The following is a 21,746-nucleotide window of genomic DNA, read 5'->3' as shown; positions in this document are numbered from 1 at the left end:
AACTCAGCTGCATGTATTATTCAGTACAACTCCACTGAACACTCTCCATGATAAATGCGGTAGAAGATGTAGAGAGACCCCACATCTCTATGGAATGTCAAGGTATCAAGCGGCACGATAAGTGAACGATCGTTGACGATTCAAATAGGTCTTCGTTAAATACGATAATTATATAAATATTATTTTTATATTAAGATGAGTGATGTGGACGTGTCTCTGAACCCCGGCTGTGCACTGTGGATTATCATGTTCATGTGTAAATAACATTTATCTACCGTGATGATATATAGGATATATAGGACTCGGGAATCGATTACATGTTTCAGACATACAGATACTTGCCTAGAAGAAAAATGCTCGAGATGTAGTCTTAGTCAAAACCGAGGTTTTGCTAATAATGGAATATTATTCTTACAGGATCTTAAATAATCTGTTATAATGATAAAATAAACATCTTCGAAGATTATAAGGCTATAAAACAGGTGTTTTTATTTATCAATCTCGAGGAATTTATAACTTGTTTCTAACTATCGTGTAGCTTATAAAACAAATTAAGCTTGGAATACAGTGGAAAGGGAGTAAATATATTGAGTTTTAATCTAAAACATAGAAAAATAGTATTTATTAGACGACACTTTGGGGAATTCTAAAAAATATCTACCAAAGTAATGAAATTTAAAGTATTGAAATTATTTAGAACCAATAAAAAAACACCGATTTTCAATTGAGTTGTGTATCTTTTGCTACTCAGATAGTCCTCTCCATCACATTTTATCTGTGGTATGTTATTGGCTCGCAATTATACCATTATGTTGTCAGTTAGGTAAGGGGATTTTAAACTAAATTTGTATGAAAATTTTTCGACACGAACGGTCATTTTCATACAAATTAAGTTTTCGACTTTCTACATACTATTGTTAAGACATCTTGACTAAGTCCCCAGTTAGTTGTCAATTTTATTTACGGCCTATCTCACATGCATTTGTACAAAGCCTTTATTAAGAAGGTCACAGATCTTCAATTGTTATAATTGTTACTTGTGCACTAATCCCACACAGGCAGTCCTTTGCATTAGTTATCTGTTGCATGCTACAGACTCGCTATTATTCCAATTTGCCGTCTGGCCAGTTACCTGTGCTATCTAACAATAACCCGTCAACAACGTCCTGTTATTTTATGCTATAAGATCTCTGATCCTGTTAAAGTTCGACCTTATCTGATCGGCAATCGTGTGTGAGAGTTGAGTCGCTACGCTTTCATTCTTACTTTATGATCGATGACAAAATATGTTTTCACAAGTTATTGTTTTTAATTCCCGCTACGAAACATCAAACAGTTCTCTCCCGATTTTTTTTTACTAATTTCAAAAACCTTAACAGTTTGAATGTCTGCATTATATTCTTGGAATTCGATCATATTTCTATACAGTTATCTACTAAATCTTATTTTTACTAGATCTTTTAGAATGTAATAAATTAACGATTTAATTTAATTTAATCGAAAACATTATAAACCAATATCGGTAATAAGCGCAGTTATTCCATTTTTCTAGAAAGAAGGCAACTTTAATCCCTATAACAAACTAATTAGTTATAGTAACTTTTATTACCTTATTTATTACTATTTTATGGTAAGGCAACGGTAATATTTTATTACGTTTTTGACATATTTTAACGAAAAGCCAAGATGTTAAATCGATAGTGTAGTCACGAACGCCACTCCTAGAATGCCACGCAAAATCGGGTTCGCAACGACCCATCTGACAGGTTATTTAGGTTAAGTATTATTATATATACTGAGGTCAGCTTATCATATTTGTAAGTGGATACTAAAGTTACAAGAAAAATATTTATTTATTTGTTTAACTAAGAGGTACTAGGAGACTAGGAAGACTAGAAGTATGATAGGAGACTTTTTATAAGAAAAAAAAATCTCTAAAGGCTTACCCTAGCGCAATACATTATAAATATTGGTGTGGCTGTGCGTACGTGAATGTTATAATCCAAATAAAATTAAACCATTTTAATAAAAACTCCTTTCGAGGATATAAAACACGAATATCAAATGATTTACCGCAATTGTCATCGAGCAACTGATTGACTTTACGATTTTTATAGGAATGTTGTATTGTATCGTTATAACACCATCGATTGCCTGAAGATGATATTTGCAACATTCGTACGTACATAAGTACGTTTTATTTTCATTTGTTTCTCAGTATCTAATGATTACGACCAGTATTTACAATTTTCGTAACCTACATAGTAATAATAATAATAATTAGAAATTGATAAATAGAAAATTAAAATAAATTTAAAAAGATTAGTCCCTGTGGCACCCATTTCACGGTTTGGTATGTTTAACGCTGGCAGCATTTCCTCGCTGTCACCGGTACTATTTACCTGGCGCTATCTATCTATCTTAATTTTTCATAATGTCATAAAACTAATATGACCTAGTCGTCAGGCATATTTGGCCTGGGTCATAAATCATACGGTGAAGTGACGAGTGAAATGCTATATATCTGGGAGCTTAAATAGACGGCGTGAGTCAGGCATACAAAGCAAATCCTTGTCTATAAAAAAAGTGTTCATGGCAAAAGTAATACTAAAATCTGACACCAAAACTGTAGTTGTAGCGCATCTGAAAATGTTAACGTAACGAAAAAATCAGAATCTTCTTCAGGTCTAAAAATCTAGAATAATCTAGATAATCTATATCTATCTAAAATAAATCTATCTATAAATAAAAAGGAATCGCAAAATATGTATGATGTAATATGATAAGCGCAATTGAAGAGTATTTTTTTTGGTACTTTTCCTTGAACTCAATGGAAGATTTTTATGGAGAGAACATTTGGAAAAATATATAGAAAAAATAGTTTTATTTGGTACTTGTACATGTATTATCAGAAAATCGTGACTCTATGTTGGTCGGCGTACTACTAAAAAGGTAGGCTAACTAAAAAAATAATAGCGGCAAAAAGAAGTTCGCGGGGGCACCTTGTATACCTACCTATATATATTCTATATTTCTCACTGACGCTTGTCTACTACTACATCTAAATTAAAAACTACACATTTGTAATACGCGCTCGAAAAATCGTATTGATCGAAGAAATTGAGACTTATGTTTCTCGACTCTTATTATCACTTACATGCTTACAATGTATTAGGTTGGCCTATAATATGTGATATATTTAAAAAAAGGGTAGAATTTATAGTTACATCTATGAAGCTTATATAAGGAAGTCGAAGCATGGAAATCAGAATAATAGAAATACCGGAACATGAACCCTTTGAAGTCATTTGGCTGGTGTCCAAGAGTATTAGCATCAATCAACTGATTGCGTCTGATCAACAATTTATTGGTCAATTTCACGAGATCATATGCTATTATTTTTGAAGAATTAGTATATATAATAGTATCCGTATTTAATCTACTAAATCATTTATCTATACAATATTATGAATCGGAATTATTTGATTAATTACTGGACGGAAAAAGATCGTAACCATTAGAATTTTACACCTACAACATTTGGTGAAAATCTAGAGACGATTTTCATAGATATTTTCAACTTCGATAATGCAACCCAAGATGTGACAAAATTAACAATAACTACACCGCAGAAACTATAGAGAATAGAATAAGTTTTGAAGAAGATAACAAAATCTAATAAACTTCGATACCATACGCTTTGGATACATAATAAAATAAATATCCAGCGTGTCAAGACTAGACAAGGGAAGGGAATTTGTTTTCAGCCATACTGTTGAGGGATTGTGGCTAAGAAGTTTCGTAAGGGCACTGTGACGGGTTCGACTAATACTAATAAATAATCCTGGTTTGATAAAACAGATTTATTTATACTTTATAAAATTCAAAGGCATGAACGTATTTAAACTAAACAATATATTAAATAAATTACTATCTTAAAATGAACAACAAATGGAATTACCTCATTTGACTTTTGTTATAGGTTCTAAAAGAATATAGTTATTGTAATCTGTGTGAAGTCCCGGAACTCTGACATAACACCGACTACAGAGCGATTACTTCATTTCATTTATATTTTAATATAATTTCTTTTGAACTTTCGTACTAAGATACAAATTATACCATAATTGTTGACCACTAAGCCTATGGCTAGAGTATGATGTACATCATAATATGTAAGTATTATCGATTGTCGATTGCAGTGTCAATATATAGACACTTTGATTAATGGCGTAGCGAGTAGGAAGACAATAAATATTATCTTTGGAAAAACACCTCGTTAAACCTTTTTAACTCTGAAATAAATGTTTATTGTTTTCAGTATTTAAATCTGTAAGCTATTCGAACAATATTAATTTATAATTGTGCGTTAAAAATTCGCCAAGGCCCCCACTCGCATATAAATATATAGAAGTAGGAATATAAATATATATACGTGGGTAGCACTGAAAATGTTTAGAACTGGCCAGTTAGAAACATTGTTAATGAAAACTTTTTTAATTTCAATTTTAGAACTCTTTGGTAACTTAATGTAGTATATTGCATCTTTTGTCATTTGTTTTTGTAAATTGGCGGCAAATCTTGTTACACGTGAAAATAACCCTAACGCAGGAATTTTCGATCCATGATTTATTATGACTTTCGTTGTGGGCTTACTCAACAACAAAGATATGATACGCTGCGATCAGCATTTCTTAATGAAGCCCCATCTCGTGCCACTATTTAAAATTGATTTAACGAGTTGAGCCGTGTTGGCCTAGTGGCTTCAGCGTGCGACTCTCATGCCTGAGGTCGTAGGTCCGAACCCCGGATGTGCACCAATGGATTTTCTTTCTATGTGCGCATTTAACATTAGCTCGAACGGTGAAGGAAAACATCGTGATGAAACCGGCATGCCTTACACCAAAAAGTCAGGTCAGTCGGTCGGTACGTCAGACATAGAAGGCTGATCACCTACTTGCCTAGTTGATAAACAATGATCATGAAACATATACAGATATCTGAGGCCCAGACCTAAAAATATTGTAGCACCATTGATTTGTTTTAAGCGTAGACGTAGCAATCTGATGATCCGCGTGAGGGACGTGCTTTAACAGCGACTACCGAAGATAACATCAGGGCTGTGCTATGCATGATAGAAGAAGATAAGAGAGTAACCTATCAGCAGATACGGGCAAGCCTAGGCATTGGTATGAGTCAAGTTCAAAAAATATTACATGAAACGCAACAGTGGTTCAACTAGTAGATGAAAGGACAGTTACTGCAGACTGGTATGACAATCGCCGTTTGCCTGTTGTCTTGGAAAAAATTCGAGCGCAGCGCCCTCGAAGCAGGATCCTCCCTCACCACGACAATGCTTCAGCGAAAACCGCAAAATGGACTGTTGAATATTTAACTGCGGCAGGTGTCGAGATAATGAGCCATCCGCCATACAGTCCTGACCTGGCGCACTGCGACTTTCATTTATTTCCAAGAACTAAAGATAAAATTATTTCGAGGTATTCCCGGAAGATGCGGCGAAAGCGTACGAAAATGCCATAGAAGAGACCCCTAAGGAAGATGGGCCCACTGCTTTTCTCAGTGGTCACTCCGAATGCGATGATGTGTAGAGCCGAACGGAGAATACTTCGAAAAACCATAAAAGTATTGGAAACTTTCTTCTTTTCTTTTTCACTTTCTAAACATTTTCGGTGTTACCTAGGTATATATATATATATTCACACTATAAATCACACTACAACGATATAAAGGAATTTATAATGAAAAACAGCGTTGGTACAATAATATTCAGATACATCTTTAGGTGAGCAGTTTAGATTAAAAAGAACTGGCATGATAATGTTGTTTTGATGTACGATTTCGGTTTTTATGTGTTCTGTTAGTAAACATATCAATTAATGGCCTAATAATAACAAACTCCCGCATTTTAAATGTTTTTCTTGTCCAGAGGCCACAAGCAAACACTTTAGCAACGGATGTAACCTAGTAACTGTGGAAATTATTTTAAAGGTCACGGGATTGTCAACGTCACATAACATCGTCCCTTGAGTTTGACAAGTATAAAACCTTAAAACTACATCGCTCATACTATAATAATCACAGTCATGCATTATTGGGCGAAACGAAGTGATTATAACTACTCCTTAGGACCATATTGATAAGCAATTTAAAAATTAAAATAGTTTAAGATTTGTTGTGTTAGTATTAATATGAAACATAAAAGCGGAAAACTTCAGTAGGTATTTTAGCTAACGCTATCTGCACTAGTATTTTTAAGCTTAACTGCGTAACAATACGCAATTCTTAACTTTATATGTGTGAAAGGTTCTGATGTAATTTTTAATACAAAGGAATAAATATATCTATACTAATATTATAAAGAGGAAACATTTGTGTTGTTTTCACACAAAACCTACTGAACCGATTCTAAAAATTATTTCGCTGTAAGAAGCTGCGTTAAGAGCTGCTTACTAACTGATATAGGCAAAAAAGATATAAAAAATAGGGATGTGTGAAGTGTGTGAAAAACTCATCCAAATGTTCCGGGACTGATTCAAAAAATTATTTCATACCCTACAAGCAATCAAGAATTTTTCAATACCTTAGTATTTTTAAATTTATTTAAGTCGGACATTCTACGTAAATGATGTTACGAATTTAAAAATATATTAAATATATATTCATTGTACAGTAAAATCTGTATATTGATTAGATTATGACTGTAAGTGTGTATCTAATAATAAAATAAAATACTTAATTAAAAACTACAAAACTTTTATGATAACAAAAATATACCTAAAGTAATGACTTAGTACTACCACAAGTAGGTATCGGTATGGAGACGAATATGACCGCAGAGCATTGCCTGTATTAGGTTTTTTTTAAAAACTATTAATACAATGTTAGCGAATGATGAGTGTGTTTTTTCTTCAAATTTTCTTGAATTCAAAACAGGAAACTCGCGGTACACTGGTTGTAAACCGTGCAGGTTTTTTTACTATAAAATGAATATAAATATTTCTACATAATTAAAAACTTACATCTCTGAACTGAGCGATGCCAGCTTCCCCCAGCTCATACATCGATACGTAAGCTGCTTCCGGCTGTACGAAGAGCTGACACAGCACCATCTCCTCACTTCGAAACATTGTTAATGCTTTACCTGAAAAGACAGATATACATACAGTTTTTGTAGCATGTAGTCAGACGTGTTTCATTGGAAACTTCAGGAAATTCTTAAAATAATTCAGGATTGTCTAGTATAAGTGGTATAAAATATATATTTATAAAATATTTCTTGTAAGACAATGTTCGGAAATTTTTTATACGTATTTATAGTTACAACTGTGGATTAACCACAGTTAACAACAATTGTATTTGTTATTTGCATAACGTTTTAGTTTCGATATAGGCTTTCATAAAAAATCAAAATAGATGGAATTCCAAACCTTTACTGAATTAATTGTATTAGGCCCTGACTATCGATCGCAAATCTAAAGGTTAAGGTCGTTGTGCTTTTGTACTTAAACATAGCTACAACCTTCCTTTCATATACCAGTTTGCACTTGTGAAAACACAATATACACTGTGATTTAATTCTTACTAATATTAACTTTCATAAAAACAGCTGGTTCCAACTGGATTCAAGTAGCCCAATCTAGAGAGGACTGGCTATCTTTGGAGGAGGCCTTCGCCTACAGAGTTCTTACAGAATGAAGAATAATAGTATAATAGTAAGGTTAAGGAAAAACTAACACAAGTAAATTAAGGATACAAAATTAATTACTAACAAAGCTAATAATTGTATGTAAGTAAGTGTTTTATAAGTAGGAATTAAAAGGCTTTTTTATTTTTATTATTTTATAACATCAACTTAAAAAGCCTTGCTTATGGACCTTATAGTTATTGTTTACGGATAAGTTGTCTTTAAATATCTTTTGATTTATTTATTAAATCCCGTAATGAAGAAAATGTTTTAATGTTGTTTTTATGTGTGCGATACGAACAACTTCTATGAATGTTAATATTGCGAGGAATCCGGAATGCCATAGAAAGCTCAGTTTTATCACCTACTTGTCTATAAAAAATAAAATGATCAAAGAAATGGATACAATCCGCAAACCCCCATATGTAGCGCTACTGCGTTATTGTATTTAACTAGTTTGTATTAACACATGCTTCAAAAAAATAAGACAGACTGCAAAATTATAAAATGTGACCTTTTGCTGCGTATCGAATTTGACACTTCGGTCCAAGGACAGTGCACCTAAGTGTCTAATAATTCTCTATTCTAATAAGTGTAACTAGTCTTAGTCTATCTATCTGTTTAGTGTATGTGGAAGATACACTAAACAGATAGCTCAGAACAATCCATACAAAATAAAATACAAAAGCTTGTCAAGGTTGCAGCTAAATCAAATTCCAGACTGTTCACCTTACGGATGGCATTTAGCTAAATGCGTGACCTAATATCAATAGTAGCATTTGCAATGTCCCGGCGGACGAGACAGCTTTTGTATTTTTGTACCTGGCCATTCGCCAAATAGTACGAACTTTATCACGTCTTATCGTGGTTCAGTATTATCAATTGCAATTGAATCACAATAGCTCTTAATGCGCGAGCAACGCTTGGCTATTTCAATGATAACTATAATTCTGAATTAAACTTAATTTTTAATTTTGTTACTAAAGATTAAGGTTAGAAATAAACGTGTACTACTTAATAGTAAATGGTTTTATCATTTGTTATTATATTTATTTCAATTATAGATCTTACCCATTTATATGTAAAAATGTTTTACTGAAGAATTTTTGCGTCTTAGTGTTTGCATTGTCTTGAAAAGAGACTTTAGAATAAGTCAATCTACTCTATAAATATAATCTATAGTTAGTAAGTAGCATTGGATACCATGGCCTCCATTGCCAAAAGAGTGCAGGTCGTTTTTCTCGCCACACCGCGCTCCACGACATTATACGCCGCTCTCTGGCCTCCAAGCCAATGTACCAGCCATTTTGGAGCCAACAGGCATCGCATGAGATGATGGCAACTGACTCCTTGGAAGATGAGACGGGATTTGGTATGGGATGCTACTTGTGTGGACACGTTTGCCCCGTCTCACCCTCGGACAAGCAAAGAAGCCGGGGCGGTCGCAGATCAGGCGGAAAATAATAAACGGCTCAAATATAAGAGTCTTTTCTCCAACTTCGATTTTGTTCTCTTCGGAGAGACCCAAGGGAGGTTTAAGTGCACATTCGCTAATTAAAGATTTAAGCTGGCGCGTGGTAGATAGTGATGGTAATCACGAATGCTGCCAGCGTTAAAGGGACACTGCGACAGGGACCAAACCTTTTAATTTAATTATTATTTCTATGTACGTTATGGAAATTGTTAATACTGTATATTTGATTGTTATGATTTCTTTATTAGTAACATATCGTCTGTACTAATATTAAAAACTTAAAAACTACTGGGACGATTTGAAAATTTAGAACAAAGCTTCAGGCTGCTAATTAAATACGTAATCGTTTAGGTAATATGTAACTTTTAGACACACTCGTGTAGAAGATAATAATAACTAATGTTTGTACTTGTTCGTTATTGAATACGAAGTCGTAGTCAATTTGTTCATATAGAATCTAAAGTGAAACAAAAGCTTTCGGCTTTCGGACGGTTTCGGGGCCACAAGTGTAGTAGGAAAACCTATAACTCTTACGGAGTGAGTGCGAGCCAGCTCGTTCCGGCTTTCATGGTTACATACTATAAATCTTTATACGTATTTAATATATTTTACTCATAACTTAACGCAGTATGATTTTTTTGATGAACTGGCCGAGAGAGAAGACATAAAACTGTATAACAGTTAATTTATTCCTAAGTGTTATTGGAATTTCAACACATTTGATGAAGAATGTACTCATAAAGTAGTACAGTATTTTACAACCCCCCAACCCCCTTAGTTATTATTAAGAAATATTCTAAAAGGAACAAGATCTCGCATACAAGCATGTACTTTGCACTCACTAGGCTGGACCTATGAGTGGGTTTTGATGCATATTTTTATCTTGGTATAACCTGTAGAAATAGAACCATATAGAAATAACATGACTTCATTTGTTTTTATTTCCAATAAGAATCTATAGTTTTATATGATTTTGTAGTTTGAGTGGAAGCCTGAACGAGTAAGGTCATTAGGCGTTCGACAACAAAAAAAAACTTTTACATTTGAGTATGCGGCGGATGATGTAGTAGGTTCCGCATAATTTAAATCTCACACACACACAATACACGATAAATTGAATAAAATCAATGAAAAATTGGTCCTCTCGGTAATTTGAAGTAGTATCTTGCTGGCCAACATGCGATAATGTGAAATCTGCGTTTCCCTACTCTCTATAATTTTAAAGTGTTTATCATGCACCGACCGACCTTTGAATTGTTTTAACTCTGGACAATGATAGACTGAAGGCGTTCATTCAAAAAAATATTATGGACTTCTTTTCGACTTTAATAAAAATCACGAATTTCAATATTTAATTGTTAATACTATAATAATATAGAAATAATTAATCACGAATTTTGATTAAAGAATTCCACGTGGTTATTTAGACAGTTATCATTTTAAACTATTGGTAATTTGAAATTTATCTGTGGTCCTTTGATTTTCAAATTATCGACTGTACCTGCATATAGAGACTTATTTTTCTCTTGCCATCTATAAGTATGTTAAGAAATATATCTGTACTAGTACTCTGGTAAAAAAGGCAAAAATATAGCCTGGAATTAGGTTTCTAACTAAAATGGCCATAGGAATCAATTTATTTTGGTGTACGCCATGTTTTATACACTCGGTACGAGCAACGGAGCATGGGACAGACGGATTTCTGCGTTATTTGACTCCTCAGTCAATAGACTGATCCTCATCAGTCTAGAGAATTAAAATAATTGAAGTGTTAACTTTTGTGCACAGAATAATCCCATATTTATCGACTTCTATATTTCTCAAGCATACGAATCTTTTTTTAACAAGAGGCAAACAGGCAGGAGTCTCACCTGATGTTAAGTGATACGCACAGGGTACACACATTGCCAAAAAGCTTGAGTTTTAAGAATTCGTGCGCTATTTTCTTGTAGGACCTTAAATATAAGTAATAATAGTAATGTATGTAACTAATGTGTGCGATGGAAAGGAGTATTCTCGGAATTCAATTACGCGACAAACATTATAGTGAATATATTCGCAGAAAAACCAATATTATTGATGCTGAGCAATATGCCCTCAAACTTAAATGGACATGGGCAGGCCACGTTGCCCGTTGTACAGATGACAGATGATGTAACAGTATATGTAGCAGTATGATGTAGCAGTGACCGAATGGACGGGCCCGAAAGGAAAAAGGAACAAAGGAAGACCTATAGAGCGATGGGCCGACCGGATCGAGAGGGTAGCTGGTAGAAATTGGATGACGATGGCACAAAATAAATTAGGGTGGAAAAAGTTGAAGGAGGCCTTCTCCCGGACAGGGGCCGCATCTTAGTTAAAACTATAAATTTATCTTTTTTATCAAATGTATGTCAAAGATGTGGAATAAAGGCTTATTATTATTATGTACGTAATGTATTACTTCAATGAGATAATATTACATATATCTCGTATGTAGTTTTGAATAAATATCAGTGTTTATGTTTACATAACAACGAGTACAATGTAAAACATGGAATTTGCGACTCTTCGCGCGTGTAGGGTCAGAATACCAATATAACAATTTCCCGTTTTAATTAGATACTTAGGTGAGTTAGTAAAACGAAATAGCGTACATCTACGCGTTGACGATAAGAACAAATGGAATATACCAAAAATACAGCACTTAAAACGCACAAAATCAATCGAAGGAATTATCTCTCATGTTCTGCGACTCAAATGTGTATTCGCCTGCATTGGTGATGGATAATGGCTAAAAAGATTCGATTGGACAGTTGGATTATTCGGTGTCCTAGCACGGAGGTATGTTAATTTGGATTTCGTTTCTTTTAAATATAATAAATGCGAACAAAATATGGCAATATTTTTCGCGAGCCTCAAATTTTTCGAGGATTTGTAAAATTTAGAATTTAATATGTATTTCTTTTTTGATGTTAATAAGTATACGTACATTGTGTTACCGACATTAATAAATGGTTAAACTTTGACATTTTTGTTAAATATTATTATGTAGTGATAGTGAATATTACAAATATTACAAACTAAATATTGTCTCTTTTTGTAACAAACTGCTAACTTTTAATCTATTATGATGCGAACAATATGCTGAAGCTGTCACATGCTGGTTTTGCAAATGCGTTTTAAGTGTTTTGTGTCCTTGTTTCTGTTTACGTCAAGTTTGTACCTAAAGGTTCAAGGTTTTTTTTTCTTTTTTCTTCTTTGTAATTAAGGCGAGCGGAGTATTTTATGAGATATTCAATTTCGCCCGCTGCAACGTTGAATTATTATAATTTCGGGGGAAAAAAATGCTGTTGGCGCAAGGCCGTCTCCTATGAGACTCGAACCTCGCCTGAAGGGCAGGACGGAAGCTCACTGGAGTGAGCCAAGTACGTTGTGAAGGTCCTCGCCATCCCTGATGAAGGCAGTTTTTTACCCTAATCTGATTTTTGTACACGATCTTTTCAACAAAAATATTCATATTTAAGTGAATATTTAGAATCACACTATATTGATGACCGTACAAATCCGTTCGGTAGTTTATGAGTTCATCGCGTTCATACATAAAGACAAACATGGCAGAGAGATAGTCATTTAAAATATGCCAGGTTCATTTAAAAATAAAGCGCGCATTACGTATTTTGTCATTTTAAATTTCAAATAAACTTTTTTATCTAAATCAATATTGATTTAACAACTACATTTGTTACCATATTTTTTTTCTTCAATTATGCTTTTAAATTGTTTTTTAAAAGAACTACAACGCCAATAATATAATAATAAAATGATCCCGAAACTCGTAAATAGGGGTTTTTTGTCATGGCCTCTTTATTAATTTATCATGGATCACACTGTATTCGTGTTGAAAGGTCAATCACCTGTATTTATTGAAGATATAGAGAAACAGGCACAAAATTGTTTGTAAGACATCTGGACCGATTCGACTATTTGTTTTATTTATTCCTTAAACTATGAGGAAGATTTTTGGTAGAGAGAAAAATTATAAAAATAATTAAAAATTTAGTTTTATGGTTTTTAGTATTTCGATTATTATTCTGGAAAAGCAAACAGTCTCTTTGGGGTAGCATAGCAAATTATATAACTACTTAAAAGGTTAAAACACCATATTAAGGTAAAAAGTCAAAAACATAATAAGGTGAGACAAAGATTGCGGGGGCAGTTAGCATATGGATAAAAATATAATAATAATTTTTGTCATATATTTCTTTTCAATTACAAAAATGATATTATAATCAACATTATAACTAGTCAAAAACTACAAAGTTAACTCTCTCATTAAAAACGCTTATCTACTGTTTTCACTTCCAGAATGTTTAAAATTTTTGTTATCAGGTCATCATAGTTCAAATGTCAACTTTTAACAATCAGTAACAATCACCAAATACTAGTAACAAAAATACTCACAGAATATATAGCATACAAATCACAAACACTATTTTAGTTTATTACGCGAAGGGAATACATTTTAAAATAAACCAAACGCGAACTAACGACTGTCTGCGACAAAATACGACTGACTTCTGCATTAAACAGTAAAATGTTTTGCTTTCGTCACAACGAGATGATAAAATGTTGTATAATACAATGCTCCTTTTGCCTATTTCATCAATTTGAACAATTTACAAAGCGCAATGTATCAAAAAAGTTAAAGAGAGCGCTTCGTATTTTTTGACTTTCTGGATAGTGGTACATGCCTTGCATTTTAATGTTTATTGAGGATATTCTACAGCTCCTCCTATTCCCCTCCAGGGTCTTTAGCGGGTCTTGTAAAGGCCTACTACGAAAACTGACTTCTGACTGCCCTGTTGCTGCAATCTTATATACAGCGTGTCATTTATTAATTTAAAACTGACTGATGTTGTCATTGTTTGTTGACAGGACTAATTTAACGTTTTCCCTTATCTGCTCGATATAACCATTGCTCGTGCGTTGAATAAAAACGTCGTGATTATAGGTAATATAAAAAATAAAATATATAAATACCTGAGACCCAACAATTGGCGATTTTTGTCAGGAACCTTTTATCACTTTTTATGAAAATAAATTATGAACGTAACAAATATATCTGAGGCCAAGACGAGTCTATTGAAAAATTTCCACTCGTTGAGGATATCATCCATTGTATTATCGTAAGTACAGTAAATTATCTAACTAGAGAATAATTGTAAATAGTTTTAATCTGTGTGTAGACGAAGGGGTTGTCTTTCATGCTAACTTACCCAGGGCAATTACCGACTTTGTTGTCTCAAATTATAATTAGCGATAATCGTGAATTGATCCTGATGCTCCAAAAGTACAAATTTAAACTATATTTTATATAGTTAGTAGTTAGTAGCGTACCAAAGTTTAAAGCGTTTTAAAGTTACAAACAGAATTGTGCCATATCATATCGAGTATTCACCATAAAATGATAAGAAAATCAAAAGGCAGCAGACTCATTAAAATATTGGCGATTTGCGTAAGACAAGAGCGATGATATTTTGAGCATTTATTTAATTAGTTTATAAAAAAATACCCACTTAATTGACTACGACAGTTTCATGTTTATGGAGTTTTTGGTCATTCTTTCGATTGGCATAAAAGTAGGGGCCTTTTTTTACATTTAAGTTGGTTCGATTCCCTGACGAGGCCAGTAATTTTTAGAAATTCTTTGAATGCAGAATTACTAACTTTTCAAAATAACAGTCTTCTTTCAGCAAAATACACTATGTACGAAATTTAAGCTACTTTCCCTTCATGTCCCATTTTGGGACGCCTGTCTATGAGTTTATGACATTTTTACATCTTGAAACGAATGTGCACTTCTTAGGGCCCTTTGACAATGTTCCTAAACATGTGGTCATAGAATACGATTAAATTGTATCAATTCTCTAATCGATTACGTGTGACAGGAACCGGACGAACTAACTTTATTTTTTTTACAATAAAGTTCACAAAAAAGAGTGTGAATTTACATGAAATTCAATCAAGCATATAGCCTACAATAATTATAGCTAATAAGTAATATTATGCAGACTTAATTTACTACAATAGAATAGCTTAAACTAAGGTAATGTTCATAAACAGTATTAGTGTTCTATAGTGTTTTGACACTATGTTCGTCTCCGAGAAACCACACTTGCGTTGGTGGAATGGAGTTGTGGAGGACCTTGAAACAATACGGGTTCGAAATTGCCGCCGGAAGCACTGAATAGATTGTGATGGTGAAGTGTACTTGAGGAGGCTAAAGCCCACTAGGGTCCTAGCCCTTGCTGATTAAATGATATCATTTAAGAGAGATTTTGCTTCAGAACTAAAATTGTGAACAGTATCACTTATAGCGCTTTTCTAAAACTAGTGAGATTTTTAATAAAGGACGACACTCGGGGGTTAGGTTTATTTACTTCACTTGCTTTATATAACCCCTATCCTCTACCTACATCTACCCCTGCTCCCCCCTCCCTTCTCGACAGTCGGCGTCGCCTTTGGTAATGGGTCTCATTTTTCCGCTATCACTGAGATAAGGTGAACACAGAGTGGTGTGAAACAAAGAATTTGACGTGTTGGTAAAGTCAGCATATACCTGACATTCGTAATGAAGAGCAGGTACGTAGGGAAGCAAAAGTGCAATATATTTTAAAATTTCCAGGAACGTAATTAATATTTGCTCGAACGGTAAGAATACAGTGTTTGGCACATCGTTTTTGTGCCCTCCGCTCGCTGTAGCCTGTAAGAAAATAAACAAGAGGCACAATATTGTCTATGACTCCAATGTTACAGCGTGTTATACCCTTTACACACTATACATAGGTAACACTAAATATAGAAAGCCAATACGTTTATGGTTTTTCGAAGTATTCACCGTTCCTCTCCACACATCGTCGTATTCGGTGGAACCACTGAGAAAGGCAGTGGGCCCATTCTTCCTTAGGGGTCTCATGTATGGTATTTACGCATTCACAGCATCTTCAGGGCTCATAATCTTATCTTTCGTTCTTGGGAATAAATGAAAGTCGCAGGACGCCAGGTCAGGACTGTATGGCGGACGTCTAATTATTTATTATTATTATACCTGTTCGCTATTATATTTTATAGAGACAGCCAAGAATTTGGATAGACCCCTTGCTTCTTTAAGATAAGAAAGAAAAGGGGGAGAAATTCATTCAGGAGAAAATAATAAATTTGACGAAAACTTAAATGATCCTAATCCTTGGGATTGATTTGCTCCAGTTCAAACAATTTGTATGACTCAATACTGGGCGATTAAAAAGAGTGGCGGAAAGTTCATTGCCAGTTCTTTTTACCCGCTCTACGCCCTTGGCTTGCGAACTGGTAGTAAATGTACATTTACAATTAATTTAACTTCTTTTTGACGTTCATAAGTATACTTGTTTACCTATATGAATAAAGTTATTTTAAGTTTTCATTAGCAATGTTTCTAACTGGCTAGTTCTAAAAATTTCAGTGTTACCCATGTATTATAAAAAAAAATCTGATTCAAATAATTTGAATTGAAATAATAATAGGCAAACATATTATGTGTAATATTTATATATTGTATCTTGTAAATGATTGTAACTCCTAATGAAGTGTTTACGATGTGCGTCTGAAACATAACAGACCTGTTTACGATCTGCTTGGAATGTACCAATAAAATTAAGCAGTAACATTAAACACTTTTTTATAAACATTATTACTTCCGCACACATTACAGGCAATTATTCAGACGGTGAGAGTAGAACATGTTCCACTTTTGCTACTAATACTAGATGTTTTGTCGTGATATTCCTTCCTCCAATATTGTGTGTAGATTCTAAAAATAATAATTGTATGATGACGAACTTTTCGTATGCATTACCAGTTTTTGTGATAATTACTTTTTATTACGTTAAGTATATTTTCATTAATGTGTTAGTCGTATAAATAGTATTTATTTGTAGGTTTAAAGTGATATTTCTCTTGTAATCCTGGCTCAAGTGACGCTGAGCTGATCATATGTAACGTTTCTCATTTCAATTTGAGAATTAGGTTTCAGAGTTTTTGGTTCCTTGAATTTAAAAATAATGTGTTCTCGTTTAAATATGTTTTTTCCTTTTGTCTTTATTGTGATATGTAAAAATGACAGAGCAGTGTTGGCCTAATGGCTTCAGCGTGCGACTCTCATCCCTGAGGTCGTAGGTTCGAGACCGGGCTGGCACAATGGACTTTCTTTCTACGTGCGCATTTAACATTCGCCCGAACGGTGAAGGAAAACATCGTGAGGAAACCGGCTGACCATCTACTTGCCTATTAGTTTAACAACTGATCATGAAACAGATACAGAGGCCCAGACCTAAAAACGCTTCAACGCTGTATTACAAACTGTAGTCATAGTATTCCCATTTACTATTAAAAATATAGCTCATTCCGTTAAAAAAACTTTGATTTATTCAATTTTAATTCCGCCTTAGAAGCATTAAATGAGCAGATGTTGTATTCGATTAAAATTTGTTTATTAGGACAATAAAAAAAATTAAGTAATGGTAGTGATAATTTTTTGCAGCGTATTTTGGGTCCTAGCTGCACTCTTCGGTGAAGTGTGCAGCTAGGTGATAGACGACATTTCTTGTTTTATTATCAGGCGCAAGAACAAATAACGAAGGTGGTCTTCCCACCCGTGACTATGAATATAATTGACCATGTATGAGAACTTCTTCACCTCAAATTTTCTTTTGACTACCGTCGCGTAAATCACAATGTTCACCAGACGTGTTCCGTTGCACAGTTTTGTTTGGATTACGTTTCAAAGAATGATTGCTACAGCCAACCTTAAGTCTAAAATTCAAAAAACATCAAAGCGGTTTAAAAATTCAATTGTTTCAATCTTCATTTGTTACACAGTCAATTGATTTTAATGAATACAGTGTACCAATGATCTCATTCTAGATTATGTAGTTTAAGTCATCTACATCTTTATTATTAGGCGCTAAACAGTTTAGGTTAGTATTGATGTTTGACAATACTTTATTGATTGATATTTCGATGAGACAAAGTTACAGAAATTCCGAGGAAATGAAATTAATCCGCTCCATTCGTCAATAGATATTCGACCATTACCGATTGCTAAATGAAATCTTTAGCAGGTGTAACCTTCAGAAATGAAACTCTCTTGTTTATTGTCAGCTGAAGTTTCTTCACATAGCACCATAAATTCGATGATTTGAGTTAAGGGTTTATTTCGACCGCAGTTGATTGGCGAAATGATAATAGCAAAATATAATGTGCGTAACTGATTTTTTTTTTTAATAATTTTATGGTCTGGTAACGAGACCTTTAAGCCAAGTCTTATTTACGGTCACTAAATCACATGTTATTCTATCGTTTCACTTGTTTTCTTAAATCTTCCCCACGGTATTGTGCGTAACTGATTTGGAGATGCAGAGATAATTGCTAGAACGATTGTCGATGGATGGATGGATATTCCAATGGGTACCGTCCGTATTGTTTTCTTCACATGTAATTTATAGGGAATATTGTACCATTAACAATCTGTGGTGATTTAAATGACGTTGGCCTACGCACATTTATTTTAAGTGTTTGATAGAAAATGTCGGGGTTCGAGTGTTTAGCCACGAAGCAATAAATGCAATGGCTCAGGTGGCAGAGTTAATAATGGCAATTTCACTTTCCCTTTAAGGCAGCACAATCCTGGCGTTTCTCCGGACAACTTTGAGCGCCACAACATTCGAAAACAACATAGGTACATTGACCCAATGCAAACGCTAGTATGTTAGCAATAATCAGTGCTGCAATCGTATCGAAACGCCGCTCGATTCAAATCATTACTTACTTCATATATTGTTGTCCTCTATACATATCTTTATGACAGAAATATTAAGACTAAAGATTCTAATTAGATATATTTTTTTATCATCAGCGAACATAAGGTAGAACCTACTTAAAAATAAACAAAGTAGGCGACTGTCACAAGATCCAGGCTGACTTGAATAACTTTTGTAATTATTGTTGACAAAATTCATTACCGTAAAATACTCCAACTTTGCCACCAGGGAAAACTTTGCCCAAAATACAATTTCTAAGGAAATCATCTCATGTCAAAAAAAGTATCAAACTTATGACAACATAGATAATATTAACAGAAAATAAAATATACATGTGGCGACACATAATAACACGTGTGCTTTCAACTAGACTCGGTTACCTGTCGGCACTTGTTAAAGACGGAGTGTGTTTTTGCGGGAAAATTTCCGTGGATATTTGGAAGTGGATTGTGCGTCATGGCGAAAACACCGATACGTTTAATGGATCGTTTGACATGTAAAACAATTTGATGATAGTTTCGTTGCTGTAACTCATGCTTTACCAAAGTTATGATAGCGGGCAAAGTTACTCAGTAATGTGCAGCAGTATCATTGTCAACATTGCCCGCCGTCAAAAAACATCTAGGGTTGTCAATTTAGTTTTATTTTATATGGCTGCCATAAAATGAGAGTAATTTTTTCAGAATTTATGTCTGTATGTTGTATTTTATATTTCACCAGTCATCCACATAATATATTATATATAAATAAAATAAATCAATATTATTATGTAGGTATGATGTATCGTTGGAATCCTAACATCATCTAAATTCTCTACAAAAAAGAGTGTAAAACACTTTGTAGGTAACGTTCGTTCGATTAATGGTGTAAATCATACAGTAATTTATTTACGAAAATTTAAGAATCTAAATGTGATACAGGAATGACCTTTTCATATCCAACAGTTGATGACATTTGCACCATAAAACATTTGGAAGATATTATAACAGTTTTAACCGAGCCAACTATAACTCGACGTGGTCAAATATTATTTCACGTGGATTTTAGTAATTTTAACATACAATAAAAGTTTACTCGACGGAATTTGTGTAAATTTTAAAATAAATTAATTAAAATTCAGTAATTAATGACTGAATAATTTGATTAAGACTATATTTTAACAGTCATTTAACATAATAATTTTATTCTTAAGTGAAGTGATACCTTAATGACTGTACTGTCCAAAGAATACTTTTAATAATAACTGAGAAAAAAATTGAAAATGCTCATTTCACCTACTCATAAGATTGTTTTTTTTTTTAATTTACGTACGACACAAAAGGAAAGGTACGCCTTGAACTTTTGAGGTGTACATCTCTAAGTATATGTTTTGTTATAAGCACTTGTTTAATTTATTTTTTAAATGTTGGTTTTTGTCTTTAGAACAATTTGACAACTGTAACTATTTTACAAAAAGAATTTATGTCTTTAATAAAAATAAATATTTTTTATATCTTACTTTCCTCTACTTATGTAGGTATTTTCTTATTCACTCAAATATTACAACCCTAGCACATTTATATCATTACAAACCGTTTGTATGGAGAAATGAAAATATATCAGGGTAACATTGCCCACTAATTTTTGTAGAAAAATATTTATGATTTCGAGTAAATCTTTTGAGAGAACGCTTTCATTGCCAAAATGCTTTTACTAGTTCTTTTGGCCTCCAAATAAGTTCGGCTACATATCATCATGGGCAACTTTGCCCGCCTCAAAAATTGTTTATAAAATGGGGAAAACAATGAGTAATGTGATATTTTTTTTATAAATTAATGCATGGTTATGATCTTACCATTGCCACAGATAAAAAATATGTTAGGGGCAACATACAAAAAACTTGAAATATTTAAGTTTATTTTTAAAATGTGGGCAATGTTGGCATGTTTTACGGTAACGGTTAATATTTCAAAATGTGTTAAATTTACTTAAAAAACATTAACTTTAGTATAATAGCAACAACACATCCGTTAAATAAGTAGATTATGACCGTGACTTAGGTATAAGGCTAGTCTATAAAATGACGTATAATAATCATATTGACACTATAGTTGACAATGCCTATACGCAGTTTGGTTTTATGAGTCGCGTCAGTGAATATTTTCATGATGACTGTATGAAAGTGCTATACTACACATATGTAAGACGTGTTCCAGAATATGGTTGATCGGTATGCCCACCCAGTTACAGTACACAAAAACAAATTTAAAAAATCCAAAACGACAATATAATATTCTTCTATAAGATATGTACCTATAAAGACGTGTGTGAACATTTTAAAATTGATACTTTGGACCCTGTCCAGAAAGCGCGTTCTCAAGATACTGTACCATGTAACTGCATACATCGCGTCCAGTTGCCCTCGCGCACACGCGCTTAAAACGCTTGAAATTCGCAGGACGCATAAAACGCGCGAGCTGCGATACTTGGGCGCCATTGCTGCGTCCAGTACTACGCGCGTGACACTTCTAGAAAAGTCCCCTTCCATGTTCCCGCGTACAAGACTCGTATTTGGGCTTTTATAAATTTTACCAAAATTATTACCAATTTACTTACCAATTTTTTTCTGTTATACGCTCATCCCTATATCCGAATTCTTCTTTTTTTAGATAGTGATTTGTTACTTCAATAAAAAACACGTTCAACAAAATATTTATAAATTGATTATACAAATATATGCATATATACA

General features: G+C 33.5%; 1 protein-coding gene across 1 annotated transcript in view; it reads right to left on the bottom strand.

Moving 5' to 3' along the window:
- Positions 1-13,724, bottom strand: part of LOC123710656 (V-type proton ATPase 116 kDa subunit a1-like) — a 30,604-nt gene extending 16,880 nt beyond the window's left edge. Inside the window, exons 1-2 of the mRNA XM_045662693.1 lie at positions 13,623-13,724; positions 7,041-7,162 (exon numbers count right to left, since the gene is read on the bottom strand). Of these exons, the coding sequence (XP_045518649.1) occupies positions 7,041-7,148 (108 nt within the window). The 5' untranslated portion in view covers positions 7,149-7,162; positions 13,623-13,724. The remainder of the gene's footprint in view (positions 1-7,040; positions 7,163-13,622) is intronic.
- Between the last annotated feature and the right edge of the window lie 8,022 nt (positions 13,725-21,746).

The sequence above is a fragment of the Pieris brassicae genome, chromosome 6 (genome assembly GCF_905147105.1).
Source record: "Pieris brassicae chromosome 6, ilPieBrab1.1, whole genome shotgun sequence".
In the NCBI taxonomy this organism is placed as follows: domain Eukaryota; kingdom Metazoa; phylum Arthropoda; class Insecta; order Lepidoptera; family Pieridae; genus Pieris; species Pieris brassicae.
The sequence above is the reverse complement of the archived record's forward strand: the minus strand, read 5'-3'. Positions and strand labels throughout refer to the sequence as shown.